Raw genomic sequence first — 20,271 nt, 5'->3', positions numbered from 1 at the left:
TGCATTCCAGACCACTAGCTCATGCAACCCTCATCCGTCTCGCTTTGAATTTTGACAGCCTTTTTTTCAGGATGCCTGCTCTCAAAGCTGTTCAAAGTTTATGTGCAAATGTAAGTCTTACTAACAGAACATGCTAGGGAGAGGAGAGAAACCAGGCTTCTAATAATATCCTTAGTTTAGAGGGAGAAAAAAAGGGCAAGAAAGAAAAAGTATAAATAGCTCAGATTACATCGAGTTTCACCACCAGCATTACTCATAGCAAGCCAGGAAACAAGACCAGATTGTTTGCAATTTTCTTTCCAGTGCTGCCTCCACATTTAGAGATAAATCTCTCAAGACCGGCCAAGGCGGCCAACTGTACCGCTCAGGTTTCAGTACTTAAGAGGCACACTTTTCCTGCTTTAGAAATATTTTCTCAGCAACAAAGGCTGCTCTGAACATGGCAAAATCCTATACAGCATGGATTCAGGACTTATCAAAAGTATATGGCCAAGCCTTGGGGTGCATCTGCACTGTAGAATTAATGAAGTTTGATGCCACTTTAACTGTTGTGGCTCCCACCGGAGTGGAAATCATCTATCGGACAGATGGCAAGCTATTTAACCTCAGCAGGCTGAGAGCCAAAACCAAGGTCACCACAACATCTATTATAGAACTCCAATATGCTGATGACAACGTAGTCTGTGCGCATTCAGAAGAAGACCTACAAGCCACTCTCAACACCTTCGCAGAAGCAGACGAGAAGCTCGGCCTCTCACTGAACATCGAGAAAACCAAAGTGCTCTTCCAACAGGCACCAGCCAATCCCTCTGCAATGCCAGGAATACAGCTTAACGGTGTAACATTAGAAAACGTTGACCATTTCCGCTCCCTTGGCAGCCACCTCTCCACAAAAGTCAACATCGACACTGAAATACAACACCGCCTGAGCTCTGCGAGTGCAGCATTTTTCCGTATGAAGCAGAGAGTGTTTGAGGATCAGGACATCCATAGAGAGACCAAGGTCCTTGTTTATAAAGCCATTCCCCTCCCAGCCCTGCTCTACGCCTGCGAAACGTGGACTGTGTACAGACGTCACACCAAACTCCTGGAGCGTTTCCATCAGCGTTGCCTCAGGAAAATCCTGCAAATCTCTTGGGAAGACAAGCGGACAAACGTCAGCGTGTTTGAGGAAGCAAAGACCACCAGCATTGAAGCGATGCTCCTACACCATCAACTCCACTGGACTGGCCACGTTGTCTGAATGCCCAAAGATCACCGTCTCCCAAAGCAGCTCCTCTACTCCGAACTCAAGAATGGGAAACGGAAGGTTGGTGGGCAGGAAAAGAGATTGAAAGATGGGCTCAAAGCCAACCTTAAAAACTGTGTCATAGACACTGAGAACTGGGAAGCCCTGGCCCTTGAGCGCTCCAATTGGAGGTCAGCTGTGACCAGCAGTGCTGCGGAGTTCGAAGAGGCACGAACGGAGGGCTTAAGGGAGAAACGTGCCAAGAGGAAGGAGCGTCAAGCTAACCCCGACCGGGACCGCCTTCCACCTGGAAACCGATGTCCTCACTGCGGGAGAATATGCGGGTCAAGAATCGGTCTCTTCAGCCACCTAAGAACACACACCCAAGATACCAAGGATGGAAGACTATCGTCCTCGAACGACGAGGGATCGCCTAAGTAAGTAAAGTAAGCTATGGAATTATGAGACCATATTTGCCAAACCACAGACCACCTATTAAAATGCAGTCTGAGCCCTGCCACATGCACTATGGAGGACCTTCTCACAGCAACACCAGAGGCACTCCAAGTGGCCAGCTACTGGGAAAAGGACATTTAGTATCATACCGGGCTGTGGCGCAGGCGGGAGAGCAAGCCAGCTGCAATTAACTGCAATGAATCACTCTGACCAGGTCATGAGTTCGAGGCCCGCTCGGAGCCTATGTTTGTTTGTCTTTGTTCTATGTTAAAAGGCATTGAATGTTTGCCTATATGTGTAATGTGATCCGCCCTGAGTCCCCTTCGGGGTGAGAAGGGCGGAATAGAAATGCTGTAAATAAATAAATAATAATAAATAAATACCAAGTTGTTGCTGTTTTTTTAAAAAAACTCTTTGTGTTTTCAAATACCATGCAACTTATACTCTTGGTTTACTTCTGACACGATAAATAAATACCAGACTACAACTCCTATGACTCTGCAACATTGAACCATAGCAGTTCAATGAGGTGTCAGAGTCCATTAATTCTACAATGTTGATGTCTTCTTGGGCGACACTTTAAAGACCGACATTCAGAATTTATAAACCATCAAAAGACCTATCTCTTCCCACAGGCCTACCTAGCCGGTTTTAATCACATATTTTTTAAACTTATTTATTTACTACATTTATATCCCGCTCTTCTCACCCCGGAGGGGACTCAGAGCGGCTTACAAATCAAATGAACATACAATATATTATTAGCACAGCACAACATAAGCATTAAATTGCTATATTGTACTATATATTATATGGTAATATAATTAGTAATATTACATTTAATATATAATCTATAATTATATTATTATACTGTATTATTAGTAGTATGATATTGTATTCCATTATAATATTATTATCAATATTATATGTATATACAACTTGCATCTTATGTTTTTTTGTTCTGTGTATTTTAATATGTATTTTGCAGAAATATGTTTTAATACGTGTATTTCTATTTTGTATATTGTTTTTAGATGATTGTGTGTTTTTAGCAATGTTTTAACCCACCTCGAGCCACAAGGAGAGGCAGGTAATAAATAAATAAATAAATAAATAAATAATAACAATAATCATAATAATAAGGTTAGTGTATGTTTTCCGGGCTGTATGGCCATGTTCCAGAAGCATTCTCTCCTGACGTTTCACCCACATCTATGGCAGGCATCCTCAGAGGTTGTGAGGTCTGTTGGAAACTAGGCAAGTGAGGTTTATATATACACCAGTTAAATGATATCCAGGGTGGGAGAAAGAACTCTTGTCTGTTTGAGGCAAGTGTGAATCTTGCCATTGGTCAGCTTGATTAACATTATATAGCCTTATATCTTCAAAGTCTGGCTGCTTCTTGCCTGGGGGCATCCTTTGTTTGGAGGTGTTAGAAGCGACTTCCAATATGTTCTCAAATCACTTCTGACACAGTTAAAAAAAAGCTGGCCCTGATGATTTCTTTTCTGGAATTCCCCTGTTTTCTGAGTGTTGTTCTTTATTTACTGTCCTGATTTTAGAGTTTTTAAAAATACAGATAGCCAGATTTTGTTCATTTTCATGGTTTCCTCCTTTCTGTTGAAATTGTCCACAAACTTGTGGATTTCAATGGCTTCTCTGTGTAGTCTGACATGGTGGATGTTAGAGTGATCCAACATTTATGTGTTCTCAAATAATATGCTGTGTCCAGATTGGTTCATAATAATAATTATTATTATCACAGCTACTTCACCAAACCCTCCCATCAACCTAGATTTTGGAGGAAGTTTGAAACATCTGGCATCGTTGAACTATGAGTTGTTTGTAAGTCAGATGTTTGTAACTCAGGGACTGCCTGTATATGTCATTAATACCTGGAAGAGAAAATGAGAAATGTGTGTTTTGAGCTGCTAGGACAACACAGTGCGTAATGTCCCCTGTGATTCTCTGCAGCCAGGAAAACCATCTCCCAGCACCTGCATGACCCAAGCCGGAAGATGGGGCCCCAACAGGAAAGCACTTTCCAAAATGCTGATCATGGGAACTGAACCAAACTGGACCTCTGACACTGGAAAGATGCATTTTGTGGAGACCTTGTTAGCATCACCCTCAAACTTTAACTGCTGTACACAGACTTGAAAGAGTTAACTTATACTAGTGACCTTGCTGGGTCCTGTTTGCATTTGCTCTGCAGTTTAGGCTGGAAGAAAATATGAAAGATGGGACACAGACTGGGGGAGTGAATTTTTCTCTCTTGCTAACCTACTCTCACAGTTCTCATTGCTCTCAAGGGTGAGGTGGGTCACACCTGCAACATTTTGATTGCATTTTTGCTTCTGCGTTCCATTACTTTTTGGGGTTCCATTTTCCATTGGCCTTAAAGTAAAGTGCAGATCATATATTCTGTTGATGAGAATTTGCTAGCCAAGGGACTGCCCAGGTAGAATTTACTGGGGGCCTCGTTCTACCTTTGGCTGTATGGGGAAGCTGAAACCCAACAATGAAAGGGACTATATTGCATCTGCGGCATCATTAATCACTAATAAAGCTTATACCAGGGGTCCCCAAACTAAGGCCCGGGGGCCGGATGCGGCCCTCCAAGGTCATTTACCTGGCCTCCGCCTTCAGTTTTAGACTTAGGCTTGCCCAAAGTCTGAATTTTTTTTAAAAAATTGTTTTTAATTTTTTTTAAATTTCTTTTTGATACATCATAACAATTAACTATTTTTGCCATACATAACTTATTTCAGTATACATTGTTCCAAAGGTAACTATTTCTTAAATGAAATTTTAAACAGTCCTTAGAAATGTATCACCCTCCACCCCCACCCTCCCCCCATACCCCCCACCCCCCTAGAACAGCCATTCAAAATTGTCAATACATCAGTTTAATCATGTGGAACGCCTGGTTCAAGGTGTGGTATCTTTCGTCTCCGTCTATTTTGTCGATTAGCACAGTCCGTTTCCTTAACCAGTCTTGATCTTTTAGGCTATTTGTATATATATTTTTCTTTTGAATGATGAAGTCGTTAATTATATATTCTGATATATAAGCCCATCAGGTTTCTACATCCCATTTTGTATCATTCCTCCATCCTCGGGCTTGTATTGGCCCAAAGTCTGAAATGACTTGAAGGCACACAACAACAACAATCCTAATTAATTTGACTATCTCATTGGCCAGAAGCAGTCCCACACTTGCCATTGAAATCCTGATAGGTTTATGTTGGTTAATTTTTTTAAAAAAATATTGTATTGTTCTTTTGTTGTTGTTGTTGTTTTTGCACTACAAATAAGACATGTGCAGTGTGCATAGGAATTTGTTCATTTTTTTTTCAAATGATAATTCGGCCCCTCAACCGTCTGAGGACCATGAACTGGCCCTCCACTTTAAAAGTTTGAGGACCCCTGGCTTATACTATAGAAGTAACATGGCTCAGTGTTCACTACTGAAAGAGCTCTTGAGGAGGCCTGAAATTATCCAGATCTAGAACGTAGGAGGGAGGAACCTTTCGTTCTACTAAGAAAGGACTTCAACAGACACCTCTCAGTGGCTGATCTCTATGCAATAGCTGAGGATACAAGAAGTCCACTTACTATGCAAGCTCATTGAATGTGGTTTCAGTTACAAACAAACCGTTTTAAACACCATAGGTTTTCACAGGAAGACTTAGTGATGCCTGCAGAAGGGTTATCTCTAGGACTCCAGCATGATTCTATATGGCCAACTTCTGTCCAGAATTTCCACCAGAGATCCCACCATAGAATCATGGTGAAGGTCAAGAGGGAACACTTCTCTAGGCATCACTAGATCCTCCTGCACCTTTCAATGGTATGCTTCTGCTAAGAACATCAAGACATGGTTAATGTACTATGTATCTTGTGGAAATATGTTTTAATATATGTTTAATATTTATTATTTTAACTAATAATAGTTTAAATAATGTTTTTAAAGTGAATGTGTGTTTTACAATGTTGCAACCTGCCTCAAGTGAGGAGAGGCGGAAAAGAAATAATAATAATGTCAGGTAAAATAAACAGAGTTCCAGATAATCGGTAAAAATTGCATTACACCAAAAGTCCTGGAATTGATCCTATCTGTAATATGCCTCCTCCATGAGGAACATCACAAGAAAGGGCAGGGGACTGGGTTACAAATAAAACAATGGAGTTTTGTCCATCATGAAAGCACTTGTTTGGTTTCTAATCACTTTGGGAGTTACAATCTTTGCACATATCTCTTTGGAAGAACTTCAAAGGAAACATCCTAAGGGAAACTCATTCAAAGCCCAGAGACAAACGGCGCTCAGGTTGGATTGGTGGGTTAAAAGACAGCTCAAGAACAGCTGCCAGAATTTGTTTTAAGGGCCCCTTGGAACATCTCTAATCTCCTCTTATGTCTAGAAATACAGATCCTTGCTTTATAACTCCTAAAAGATTTTGCCCAGCCATTCCAGTGTTGTCTGCTTTCTGCAGCAGCTCTTCGAGATTTCAGGCAGAGATATCCTTCTCCTGGTATCAGATGAGATCTGGAGAAGCCAGAGCTTGAAACAGGACCTTCTGCATGCAAAGAATGTTACCATTCCACTGAGCTTTGTTGTTCACTGCCATCATTGAGTTCAACTTGTAATACCCCTATGAATAAGAAACCTCCACCTAATCTGGACATCAACTGCCGTGACCTTGCACATTCAGGGCAGTTGTGGCCTCTTTGGTTGAGGCTATCGATCTAGAATAGGGTCTTTCCTCTTTCTCCTACTGCCTTTCACCTGAAAAACATCATTGTCTTTTTCAAGGGAGTCATGCCTTTTTTTGATATGGTCAAAGCATGACAGTCTCAGGCTTGGCTTCTTATTTCTTCTAAGACTGAACATATCCCATGATTATCAGAAGACAAACATAAAACCCCGAGGACCTCCATCACATGAACTACCAATTTAAATGGTTTGTTTTGATAGATCTTCTAAGGCCCTTCTGCTTTATATGGTGATTCCACTGATCACCAAGGGATTTGAGGATCCATGCACAAACATGTTGCGGCAAGTAACAGATATGCCACATTTCCCCAAATATCTATGCATGGCCCTTGAATACTTCTACTACAGAAGGAGTTTCTTCGGCAGGACCACCAGGCACTAAGCTTACTGTGTATGTTTCAATCAACCCCACAATGTACAGCTTAACAACCGAAAGAATTTACCCAAAATGCACAGGATTCCATCTGGTTGGGATTTGCTGCTCTGGGTCAGGATGCTTTGAATTTCTCGGAGGCGGCTACAACTGCAAAGGGAAAAGAGAAACAGTCAGGAGGGACATTTGCAATGTTCTCCAGAACGATGGAAGAAAGCACTTGGTGACACACATTGCCACTTAGCAATGCGGCATCAGCTGTTTTGGCACCTTCAATACTCCCATAGAGTTCAGAGAAAAAGGACTTTGTTCCTTGCACAGCATTTCTGTCCACCCACTTCTTCTTTGTCATTGTTTGCCTCTATTGTCCCCTGAAAGAACTCTTTCCCAATAAGCTTCCCATGACTTCTCATTCTGGAAATAAAAAGCATTTTCATCTAACTCCCCTTCACTTGGCAATACAGCACGGATATAATACCAAGTCCAATGTAGCTGCCACCAAAACACCATCGTGCCACGGAGAGTGCCCCAACACATGTCTGTATGAAGTAATGCACGTTGAGAACACAAACTAACCCAGACCAGGGTTGTCCTACTTTGTGGGGGTCCTGAAAACTGGCCTTTGCTTGGAGCAACCCAAGAGGAGGTCAATTCCCGGTTGCAACTCCTGTGCATTCCCTCTGGCAGAATACAAAGCCACATAATTCAGGAGATGGTCTGTGCATGTTTCTGTGCTTAAGGCAGGCCAGCTGGCCAAGCAGGCAAGTCCAGACAGGCAAGGACCCTTGCCAAGGTGACCTCCAGTCTGGGAGCAAATATCTCCAAGAGTTCAAAAGCTCACCAGCCGTGAGTACAGAAAACAATCTGGGTCAACAGAAGTTTTCTATTTCCTCCTTTTCGAGACCTTGCTTCTTGGTGCAAGCAAATGTTTAAAATGTCTTTCATTCCTTGCCCATTAGCATGGAGGCCCTGGTAAGTTGAGAGCTGAGAATCAAACACTTTGAAGAAATTTTTAAAAAAGAAAACAGTGCTGTTGCAAAATGGCAGGTTGTTTTGTAGTTTAAAAATAACGTACAAATGTGAGTGACAGTAAAAGCCTGGTTTTATTTGTTCATGGCACACTGTCCAACGAATAGGTTTCCTTTCAAATCTAAAGCATAATTTGAATAGGTGATTAATTTCTGCCTGTGGAGAAGTTAGGAAGATATTGAGAAGGATGAAGAACAATGTGACTTGATATCTATTTTTACTCCATAGAGATGTTCAATGTGTTGTCGAAGGCTTTCATGGCCGGAATCACTGGGTTGCTGCGAGTTTTCCAGGCTGTATGTTCCAGAAGCATTATCTCCTGACATTTTGCCCACATCTATGGCAGGCATCCTCAGAGGTTGTGAGTCTTTTGCGAGAGAAGCCATTAAAATCCACGAACATGTGGACAATTTCAACAGAAAGGAGGAAACCATGAACATGAACAAAATCTGGAATTCCAGACAGGAAACAATCAGGGCCAGCTAACACCTCCCAACAAAGAATTCCCTCAGGCAGGAAACAGCTATGCTTTGAAGCTACAAGGCCATTCAATACCAATCAAGATGGCCAATCGCAACATTCACACTTGCCTCAAACAGACAAGAATTCTTTCTCCCACCCTGGACATTATTCCACAGATATATAAACCACACTTGATTAGTTTTCAATAGTCCTCACAACCTCTGAGGATGCTTGGCCTAGATGCGGGCAAAATGTCAAGAGAGAATGCTTTAGGAACATGGCCATACAGCCCGGAAAACTCACAGCAACCCAATTTTTATTCCTTTAAAGGACAAACTCCACTTAAACTGGAAACCTCCTTGAAGTGCCATATTTTTCAATAATAAACAGGACAGTCTGAGCTTCCATGTTTTCAGAAATTACTCAGGGTTGTGGTGTGTTTTCTGGGCTGTTTCGCCCACATCTATGGCCGGCATCCTCAGCGGTTGTGAGGTATACAACACAGAAATTACTCTATCGAACACACAACAGGCAGCCAGGACACACTACAAATCGACAATAAGGCCAACCTGAACCCAACACAAGCACTAAGAGCTTGGTTTCATTATTCAACTGCCTGAATCTTATACTTCAGTGGCTGTCAACACGCAGCTGATCTGTGATGCAGATTGAAATGTTTGTGTCAAAACCCAGCAGTGTCTTTTGTGCAATCGCAGGACTAACAGCTTCTTCTGCTTAATGATTCAAAGGAACCTACACACCCAGTTTTATCAGCCAATACCCCGACCCAGCAAGATATACTGGCCACTCTCGGGTGCAGAGAAGATACCAGCTAAGGCACATTCCTGCCTAAGAGGGTTTTATGTTCCATGTTGTAAAGAGGAGAGAAATAAACCAGAGAGTTCAAAAGTTTTTCCTCCCGTGAGCCTCCCTTGCCCAGAAATTCAAATCTGAAATGCTTCCAAATTATGTTAAGATGTTTTCTTTTAACTTTTTCCCCTCTGCACTCATGTTTCAGCAGCAGCAGCTGTCTTTTTAGGAAGATACCTTAAAAGCAGTCATGCATTTAACAAGCAATTTGGTCTTGATATGACTTAAATAATACTTTATAATGCTAATTTTATAATGAATTTATAATGAATCTCAAAATGAAAACCATTCTGGACTTAATGAGCTATGAAGCATTGTGGCTACTACTGTTATCTTACATCTATCTTATCTAATCATTAGTTCAATATATAAAGTGCTTGCTCCTGTTATTTGTAAGGCTAAGGAGTGACTCAATCAGGCAACTATTCCTTCGATTCAAAATACCCCAACTTTTGTGAGTACAATCCAAAGGTAAAAACATATGGGTGTGCTAGGTTGGTTCCAGGCTGCAAAGCAACGTAAATGGACTATGAAATTGCAAGTGATGCATTTTTTTAAAGTAGAGCAGGCTATACTTGAAATAGTAGTGGGCATCACCTTAACTCTCTAGGCTTCTTATATCTGTCAATGATAAGCAGAAGCTGCAAGAAAAATGGGTCAAGGGCTTATTGAATGTCTCCAAAGTACCTGCAAATACCTTCATCTGAAAGACTGCAAACCTCAGCTCATACAAAGAGGTCCCGGATGCTTTCTTGCACAAACACTACAACTGTCAAACCATGATACTACATATAGGCAGAACAAATGAAATGGCAGAAATAGGATGTGTGATATCTGCCTTGAAAACAGTTCAAATTAAAGGGATCTAGGAGTCTTAGGAGACTACAAGATGAACATGAGCCGAGAGTGAGATGTGGCTGCTGAAAAAGCCAAAGCGATTCTAGGCTGCATCAATAAGAACATAGTGTCTAGATCAGTGGTTCTCAACCTGTGGGTCCCCAGATGTTTTGGCCTTCAACTCCCAGAATTCCTAACAGCTGGTAAATTGGCTGGGATTTCTGGGAGCTGTAGGCCCAAACACCTGGGGACCCACAGGTTGAGAACCACTGGTCCAGATCAAGGGCAGATATAGTCCAACTCTATTCTGCTTTGCTCTGACCTCACCTGGAATAACACTGTGTCCAGTTCTGTGCATCTAAATTCAAGATGGATATCGACAAGGTGGAATGTGTCCAGAGAAGGCGACCAAAATGGCCAAAGGTTTGGAAATGAGGAATCCCTTTGAGAAGTGGTTTAGAAAGCTAGGGATGTTTAGCATGAAGAGAAGGCTGTGAGCAGACATGATATCCATGTTTAAATGTCTGAAAAGTGCCACACTGACGAGGGCCCAAGTCTTGTTTTCTACTGCTCTAGAGACTGGGAAACGATGGGGACCCGTAGGTTGTGAACCACTGGTGTAGACCACAGGAAAAGAGAACTCACTTAAAAATTAGGACTATCTCCCCGATGGTCAAAGTGGTTCGACAGACCATGCCACCTCGTAATGTAGTTGAGTCTCCTCCCCTGGAATTTTTTACGTAGAGGCTGGATGGCCATCTTTTGGGAGGTCTTGGATTGTGACTACCTGTGTGGCAGAAGATGGTTGGTCTGGATGGCCTTGGGGTGTCTTCCAATTCCAGGATTCTACCGTGTTTACCCCCCAAAAAAGACAGTGTCTTATATTAATTTTTGCTCCCAAAAATGCTCTAGGTCTTATTTTCAGGGGATGTCTTATTTTTCCATGAAGAATTCACATTTATTGTTGAACAAAAAAATGAACATTTATTATATACTGTACAGTAGTTGTCATCACAAACCAGCATAACCAGACAAACTGTGAATCCTATCAAGAATTTCTTGTTACTACCATTATTTCCATGTACAATACTCTATGGTACGTACATTTACCGATCCTGCACGCTCTGGTGTTCTGTTCGTTGGGCATGTTTCCAAACAAAAACTTTGCTAGGTCTTACTTTCGGGGGAAGGCCTTATATTTAGCAATTCAGCAAAACCTCTACTAGGTCTTATTTTCTGGGCATGTCTTATTTTAGGGGAAATAGGGTATGACTTGGGTTAAGGTTTTTTGCCTTGGATCAAAAGAATCTTAACCATATTTAGAAGCGCCAGTCTGTGCAGAACCTGGAACAACAGGCTGTTTTGGGAAGCGTTTCCAGGGCAAGTGTATTTCTCCGAAGTCAAGAAATGCATTGGGAATATCCGAAGACAGAAGTTTGCAAAGGACTATGCTTTAATCTAAACTCTCTGAGCCCGTGTCCAACGCTGCATTTTGCAACAATCATCAAACTAAAACGTGGGGGAATTCAACAAACAGAGCCCTTTTTAAATCAACACATCAGAGTTGGAGGAAGGGGCTGCTTGATCTTTCTAGCTGACAAGTGGGAGTTCTTAAAGAGGATAAGCTGCTGCTCTTTGTGAAGAAGTGTGGAGTCAGTGGTAAAGCTCCTTCCTGTTTATATGAAAACAGCATCCTGTGGGAAGCCCCGCACAAAAGAATGCAATTGTGGAGAATGACAGCGGAGGAGCAGCTCGCTCGGAGACTGTGGCCACACAGGGACTGGCATCTCCCTCCGGAGAAAGGCTCCAGGCTCCACGGCTTTGAAGATAGAAACCACATGCCGGCCCAGATTGCACACCCTTGGAGCGGGAGCTAAGAGGAAGGCACAAAGAGGGGGAAATGTGCCAAAAGGCAATCGTACAAAGGGATTATTTCATATGCATGATCTGTTTCATTACAAAGCAAAAGTGAGCAAATGTGGAAGGCAAAGGGGACCCATCAGTCCATTCATTCCCTGCACCCCGTCAGTAATCTATATTTACAAAAGGGTAATGAAATTTCGGCCTAGGACAAAACAACAAAACTGCACATCCCAGAAACACTAAACTTGGCAGCACAACCCCTCATCCATGCCTCTACGTTCATACAACAAAAAGAAAAGAAAAATAAAGTCCTAATTAGAGGGAGAGGAATACTTGTTTTTATCCAATTGCTGCCAGTTAAAAGGCTAAGCTCCGCCCACTTGGTCTCCTAGCAACCCACTCAGCCCAGGGGACAGGCAGAGTTAGGCCTCACTTAGGTCTCTTCCACACTGCCTATAAAATACAGATTATCTGATTTTAACTGGATTATATGGCAGTGCAGACTCAAGCCCCTTCCACACAGCTATATAACCCATTTATAATGGACTTAATGTCAGGGGAAAAGCTTTACCCTTTACCTTAACTACCACCAATACCTCCAACAGACAAAAAAATCAGAAATATTGTATATTCACAACCTTGAGAAAATAATATCCCCTGATGGCGCAGTGTGTTAAACCGCTGAGCTGCTGAACTTCTGGACCCAAAGGTCACAGGTTTGAATTGAGCAAACGAACAGAGCCCCCACTATTAGCCCCACCTTCTAGCAACCCAGAAGTTCGAAAACATACAAATGAGAGTAGATGAATAGGTGCCTCTGCGGCGGGAAGGTAACAATGCTCCATGCAGTCATGCTGGCCACATGACCTTGGAGGAGTCTACGGACAACGCCGGCTCTTCGGCTTAGAAATGGAGATGAGCACCAACCCCCAGAATCAGGCATGACTGGACTTAATGTCAGGGGAAAACGTTTACCCTTAACTACCACCAATTCCTCAATACTTTATTTCCCATACCAGCATACTTCGCCACAGCAACGCGTGGCCGGGCACAGCTAGTAATCAATATAACTGCGAATTCCGATGTTTAAGTATTAGAACCTAGGAATATAAAAGCTGAAGAGAAGGGAAGGCTTCTGGTGTGAGAGAATTGGCCATCTACAGCAGTGGTTTTCAACCTTCCTAATGTCACAACCCCTTAATCCAGTTCCTCATATTGTGGTGAACCCCAACCATAAAAAATATTTTCGTTGCTACTTCATAACTGTTATTTTGCTACTGTTATGAATTGTAATGTAAATATCTGATATGCAGGATGTATTTTCATTCACTGGACCCACATTTGGCAGAAATACCCAATAGGCCCAAATTTAAATACTGGCAGGGGTGCGGGGAGGGGGCCTGATTTTGTAATTTGGGAGTTGTAGTTGTTGGGATTTATAGCTCACCTACAATCAAAGAGCATTCAGAACTCCACCAACAATGGAATTGAACCAAACTTGGCACACAGATGCCCATAACCAACAGGAAATACTGGAAGAGTTTGGTGGGCATTGACCTTGAGTTTGGGAGTTGTAGTTCACTTATATCCAGAGAGTACTGTGGACTCAAACATTGTTGGATCTGGACCAAACTTGGCACAAATACTCAATATGCCCAAATGTGAACACTGGTGGAGTTTGGGGAAAACAGACCTTGACATTTGGGAGTTGTAGTTTCTGGGATTTATCGTTCACTTACAATCAAAGAGCCCCTTGAACCCCATCAACAATAGAAATGGACCAAACTTCCCACACAGAACCCCCGTGACCAACAGAAAATACTGGTCTTTGGCAACCACTCTGAACCCCCCTCACAACCCCCAGGTTGAGAAATGCTGGTCAGGATCTGTTATCATCCTGCTGGGAGGCTTCTCTCATTTCCCTGCAAGCTAGAGCTGACAGATGGGAGCTCATCCAGCCTTGCGGATTGAAACCGGCAACCTTCAGGTCAGCAACCCAACCTTCAGATCTGTAGTTCGTCCGGCGCAAGGGTTTAACCCATTGCACCACCACGGCCACAATTAGGTATGATATAGAGCAATGATGGGCAACCTTTTGCACTTGGTGTGTCAAAATTCATCAAAAAACCTAGTATGACTTGGGTGGTGTGTCACTTTGAGAAAAAAAAAAACCATAATTTCGCAATATGTATAGTTTAAATAACAAAAATGTATAATTGTAATATATAACTGTATTTAATAAATCAAAAACTATTTACTACCATTATTTCCATGTACAACAATCTATGGTACCTCTTGCAGTTTCCACGCTGATTTCTCTCTATTCTAGTTTCAATGTAGTCATGAATAATGAATAATATAATAATAATATAATGGCAATAATATGATAATATACTATAATAATAATAATAGAATGATATAATATATATATATAAATGTAATGTGCATAATTCCCATGGAGTAAACAACAAAACCACTGGACCAAATCACACCAAATTTGGCCACAAAAGACATAGTCATCCAATCAATCTGCATGCGGCAGCGTGTCAGCAAAAATGGCTAGGCGTGTCAGTGCTGACATGCCTGTCATAGGTTGGCCATCACTGATATAGAGCGAGCTGGGGGAGATCTCTCTTTTTCCCCCACAAAACTAACCCAGAATCATCCAAACCAGGACAATGGCTGAGAAAATTTCTCAATAGAGCATAGTCCAACTGTGACTTCTATTTACCCGAAGCATGGTGATTGCCTCCAATATTGACCCTCACTGCAATCAGATAAGAATATGAGTGGCTAGTAGAAACAATGACTATATGATCCCTATAAAACCAGAGATTATATATGCTTCTGAATGCCAGTTACAGGAGAACAATAAGATGAAAAGGCTGTTGCCCCCAGGAATTACTTGCTCTGCCCTGGTATCTAGAGATAAAGAGCTAGAAAGACATTTGGCCTGATGCAATATGGTTCTTATGTTCCCTTACTTGAACACCCCAGGCAAATGAGCCAAGCCATATACAGACATTTCACTGCTGAATCCCAATTCTTTATTGGTGGTGGAAGCTTGGAAACCATCAGAAAGACCTTCTTAATCTCAGATCAAGCTGATCAGTTTTACTACTATTAATGAAACTACTCACAATTTGCACAGGTATATTTTATAGCACAATCCTGCTAAACCTGGAATTGTTTTCAAGTCTGTTCTGCTAGATATGTCAGCAGTGGTTGGAGGAATTAATAGAATCAGACTGGGAAAAGGAATTTATCATTGATCTATGGAAGCAATCATCAGAAATGGTGCTGCTTTCATTAGCATTTAATCCAACACTTTGGGTTTCCTTTTCAAATACAGAAAAACAAAAATTATGTCCATTAGAAAAAATGCAAAAAGTTGGGGAAACAGAGATCCCACCAAGCCAGGCATTATAGGAAGAAATAGGAAGAGAAAGGGTTACTACAGGTTGAGCCTCCCTTATCCACAATTCTGAAATCCACAACACGCTAAAATCCAATACTATCCACATGAATAGCTGAGATAATGAAACCACTGCTGTCTGGTGGTTCAATGTACACAATCTTTGCTTCATGCACAAAATCATTAACAATACTGTGCTGAAAATTACCTTCAGGCTATACATACAACAAGTATATGAGGCATTAAAAATGTCATGTTTAGTCTCGGGTTCCCTTTCCAAGATATCTCATATATGGGTATACAAACATCTGCAAGAAAAATCCCAAAATACTTCTGGGACCTAAGCATTTTTGGATATGGGATACTCAACCTGAATTAACTAATTTTAAGGCAAATATAGTAAGCTCTCAGTTAATTGGCACCCATGGGAATTGGCCAATGATAGATAAATGTAGTTTCTGGTTGCTTGAGATTTACTATTAAAAATAGGCCCAACTAATACTATACGACATAATATACCATATTATACCATAATATACCATAATATACCATAAAGTCTGCATTGACTTGAAATGCTGTAATTAAATGTAAACAAAAACAAACTTAATGTAATACAGGTTTACTATTTTACTATATTATAAAAACAGCTTTTTTTGGATTGCTGTGAGTTTTCCGGGCTGTATGGCCATGTTCCAGAAGCATTCTCTCCTGACATTTCACCCACATCTTTGGCAGGCATCCTCAGAGATTGTGAGGTCTGTTGGAAACGAGACAAATGGGGTTGATATATCTGTGGAATAATGTCCAGGATGGGGGAAAGAACTCTTGTCTGCTTGAAGCAAGTGTGAATGTTGCCACTGGCCACCTTGAGTAGTACTGAATGGCCTTGCAGCTTTAAAGCCTGGCTGCTTCCTGCCTGGGAGAATCCTTTATTGGGAGGTGTTAGCTGGCCCTGATTGTTTCCTGTCTGGAATTCCCTGTTTTCTGAGTGTTGTTCTTTATTTACTGTCCTGATTTTAGAGTGTTTTAATACTGGTAGCCAGATTTTGTTCATTTTCATGGTTTCCTCCTTTCCGTTTGAATGCAAACGGATGACATTTTCAAGAGGAGGGCTCTGCTTGTTTTTTTGTGCTGGTTGCTTGAGAGTTCCAGCTCCTTGTGTTCCAATTAGCTGAGCGTCTACTGGACCACATTTAGGCACCATGTCTTTTGTTGTCCTGCAATAATTTTGCTCTCTCTCCTGAAAAAAAATATATATAATTTGTTTGTTTTGTGAGAGCTGTATCTATTCAGCAGGTTTATGTTGGTTGTGCTTTAAGGAGCACTGAAAATGTCATTTCCTTCCCTTTGACACACTGCCAAGGCTTTTGGCAGGGTGCCACGTCCCAAGGACCCCTGATCGGCCCATTCATTTCGAAGGATTTGGGAAATAACCAGAGAAAGGTTATCTTGGGATTCTTCTCCCCTTGGAGCCAAGGATCTGTCAAAGCAGTTTGCAAGCCTCTCTTGCAACCCAGTCCTTGCAATGATGTATTTTTTTTTCTTCTCCTTCCTGCTCTATTTGAATTGAACATGGACGGTTAAGCTAAATGGGGAAAACAGAAAGGAATGCCAAGGAGAGGTGGGAGGAGAATGCAAACGGATGACATTTCCAAGAGGAGAGCCCTGCAGATGTGAGCAGCTATGGCAAAGACGGTTGTACAGAATGAAATTCCCCAGGCAGCTCCGAATCCGGGGCTCCGTTTCCAAGGTCATTCATTCCCGCAAACTAATAAACGACATTACAAGCCGTGCATTTCATTACGGGCCTGCAATCGTCACAGCAACATGCATGCACACACACACATACACGATCTTGCTTTGTTTACTCAAGAATTTATTAGCAATATTTCCCCCGCACAAACAGCTGCAGCAGAGGGCCCTGCAGCAAATTCCTTCCTCCCCCTTTACAACTGCACTTGTGACTAATTCAATCTGCCACCGCACAAGGAAAAGGAATTTAACCTCCGCGGAGTCAGCCATGTAAATACACTGCCAGCAGAAAAGGCACTATTCTTTGTGCTTGCCTTGGGAGGGCTCGGGAGGCATGCGCACGCACGTCCCACCACACACCCTTCAAGACAGCATCTCGCCCCTGCTGAAAATGAATAGGAAAGGGAAGACGTTTACACTGATGGCAATGTTTTTGTCCTGCTCTTTCTTTGTGTGCATTGTATGTATGTATGCATTCACTCACTCATAGAATCGGTTGATTTATTTCACATCCCTTATTGTCTCTGCTGTAGAAAGCTTCAACCATCTTCCTGCAATTATAGTGAATAGCTTAACTGTGTCTCATCATTATTATTATTATTATTATTATTATTATTATTATTATTATTATTAACTAACATTTATATCTCACCCTTCTCACCCTGAAGGGGACCTCAGGGCGGCTTATAAGTTATATTTACATACAATATATATATATATACTAGCTGTGCCCAGCCACGCGTTGCTGTGGCGAAGTATGGTGGTATGGGAAATAAAGTATGGAGGAATTGGTGGTAATTAAGGTAAAGGGTAAAGGTTTTCCCCTGACATTAAGTCCAGTCATGTCTGACTCTGTGGGTTGGTGCTCATCTTGAGTCTACACTGCCATATAATCCAGTTGAAATCAGATAATCTGTATTTTATAGGCAACGTGGAAGAGGCCTGATTGAAGTGGCCCTGGGCTGAGTGGGTTGCTAGGAGACCAAGTGGGTAGAGCTTAGCCTTCTAACTGACAGCAGACCAAGTGGGTGGAGCTTAGCCTTCTAACTGGCAGCAATTTGATAAAAACAATTATTCCTCTCCCTCTAATTAGGACTTTATTTTTCTTTTCTTTTTGTTGTATGAACGTAGAGGCATGGGTGAGGGGTTGTGCTGCCAAGTTTAGTGTTCCTGGGATGTGTAGTTTTGTTGTTTTGTCCTAGGCCGAAATGTCATTACCCTTTTATATATATAGATTAACATAACACAATATAAGCATTATATACAGTAGAGTCTCATTTATCCAAGCTAAACGGGCCGGCAGAAGCTTGGATAAGCGAATATCTTGGATAATAAGGAGGGATTAAGGAAAAGCCTATTAAACATCAAATTAGGTTATGATTTTACAAATTAAGCGCCAAAACATCATGTTATACAACAAATTTGACAGAAAAAGTAGTTCAATACGCAGTAATGTTATGTTGTAATTACTGTATTTACGAATTTAGCACCAAAATGTCACAATATATTGAAAACATTGACTACAAAAATGCCTTGGATAATCCAGAAGCTTGGATAAGTGAGACTCTACTGTATTACTATATTGTACTATAACAGTATATTGTAATATTATTAGTAAAACAATAGAGTCTCGCTTATCCAACATAAACGGGCCGTCAGAACGTTGGATAAGCAAAAATGTTGGATAATAAGGAGGGATTAAGGAAAAGCCTATTAAACATCAAATTAGGTTAGAATTTTACAAATTAAGCACCAAAACATCATGTTTTACAACACATTGACAGGGAAAAAAAACAGTTCAATGCACGGTAACGTTAAGTAGCAATTGCTGTATTTATGAATATTGCAATGTACTGAAAACATTAATAATAATAATAATAATAATAATAATAATAATATAATAAGTTTATTTGTATCCCGCCTTCATCTCCCCCAAAGGGGACTCGGGGCAGCTCACAGAAATATCAGATACAAAACAATAACAATGTACAATACATCAATAAACAATAACATGCACCAGTTGTAGTATTTACACATTAACCAGAAAATTAAATAATACTTATTCAACATTGACTACAAAAACATTGACTACTAAAAAATTGACTGCAAATAAAGATAGAATGGATTCCCAGAGAAACAGCTGTGGATCCGGGTGGGAGGCTGACTGCGCTGGATAATACAGAACGTTGGATAAGCGAGGGTTGGATAAACGAGACTCTACTGTATAGTGAATAGCTTAACTGTGTCTCATATTACAGATCATAATACAGCCCCGCAAATATTGAATCACCAGACAACTCAGAGATTGAAGGGAAATGGGCATTGCTTCTGAAGGATGTCTCCTTGTGGAGAGAGAAAGCGGGGTATAAACATCATAAAAATCTATCTATACACATAATAAAAGTGAAAATATGTATGTGTATATGTGGTACAGGTGTCCACTCTCACAGCCAGCCTCTGGCCTCCACAAACAGGCTATAATTCCCAGTGCTGAGGAGCCACCAAGTCACTCCCTCCCAGGACATTGCAGGTTACAGTGAGCACACATCACAGTGTTCCTTTCCCTGCCCATTTGCATGACCCCGCCCACTGCCTCTTCTTTAACCCTTTCCTATTCTTTTCTATGGCACACAGCAAACAGAGGATTTCATCAGCAACTGAACATACTAGAGAGGTTTCAGGAGAATTCACCATGATTTATAGGAGTTATAGGGGCTGGGATGTATAGTTCACCTGCAATCTAAGAGCCCTCTAAACCCGACCAATGATAAACCTGGAACTAACTTGGCACACAGGCTCAGCGTAGCCAAATTTGCATACTAGCGGAGTTTGGGGATGATTGACTTTGACATCCAGGAGTTATAGTTCACCCGTATTCAGAAAGCGCTGAACCCAGCCAACATCAGATCTGGACCACACTTGGCACGCAGATCCAGCATGGCCAACTATGAATACTGGCAGGTGTTTTATGAGAATTGACCCAAGATTTTTGGGAATTGTAGTTTACTCATATCCTTGTGCATTTTCTAATGGGATGGGACCATTAATAAAAACAAAAATGCAAAGACTGATTTTTTCTAAGATATAGCGTAACATATGACCAAACTGTTATGGACTAAAATCCAAGAACAAACAAGGCCCTTTTCAAATAATCTGGGCATTGCCGGGTACTCAAGCTAGTAATAATAATAATAATAATAATTATTAT

General features: G+C 41.3%; 1 protein-coding gene across 1 annotated transcript in view; it reads right to left on the bottom strand.

The window, feature by feature from the left end:
• The window catches only part of dnaaf9 (dynein axonemal assembly factor 9), a 132,195-nt gene that overhangs the window by 105,432 nt on the left and 6,492 nt on the right, over window positions 1-20,271 (bottom strand). Inside the window, exon 2 of the mRNA XM_003225467.4 lies at window positions 6,906-6,985. Coding sequence (XP_003225515.1) covers window positions 6,906-6,985 — 80 coding nt within the window. The remainder of the gene's footprint in view (window positions 1-6,905; window positions 6,986-20,271) is intronic.

The sequence above is a fragment of the Anolis carolinensis genome, chromosome 5 (assembly GCF_035594765.1).
Source record: "Anolis carolinensis isolate JA03-04 chromosome 5, rAnoCar3.1.pri, whole genome shotgun sequence".
Classification (NCBI taxonomy): Eukaryota; Metazoa; Chordata; class Lepidosauria; order Squamata; family Dactyloidae; genus Anolis; species Anolis carolinensis.
Note: the sequence above shows the minus strand (reverse complement) of the source record. Positions and strands in the feature narration are given on the sequence as shown.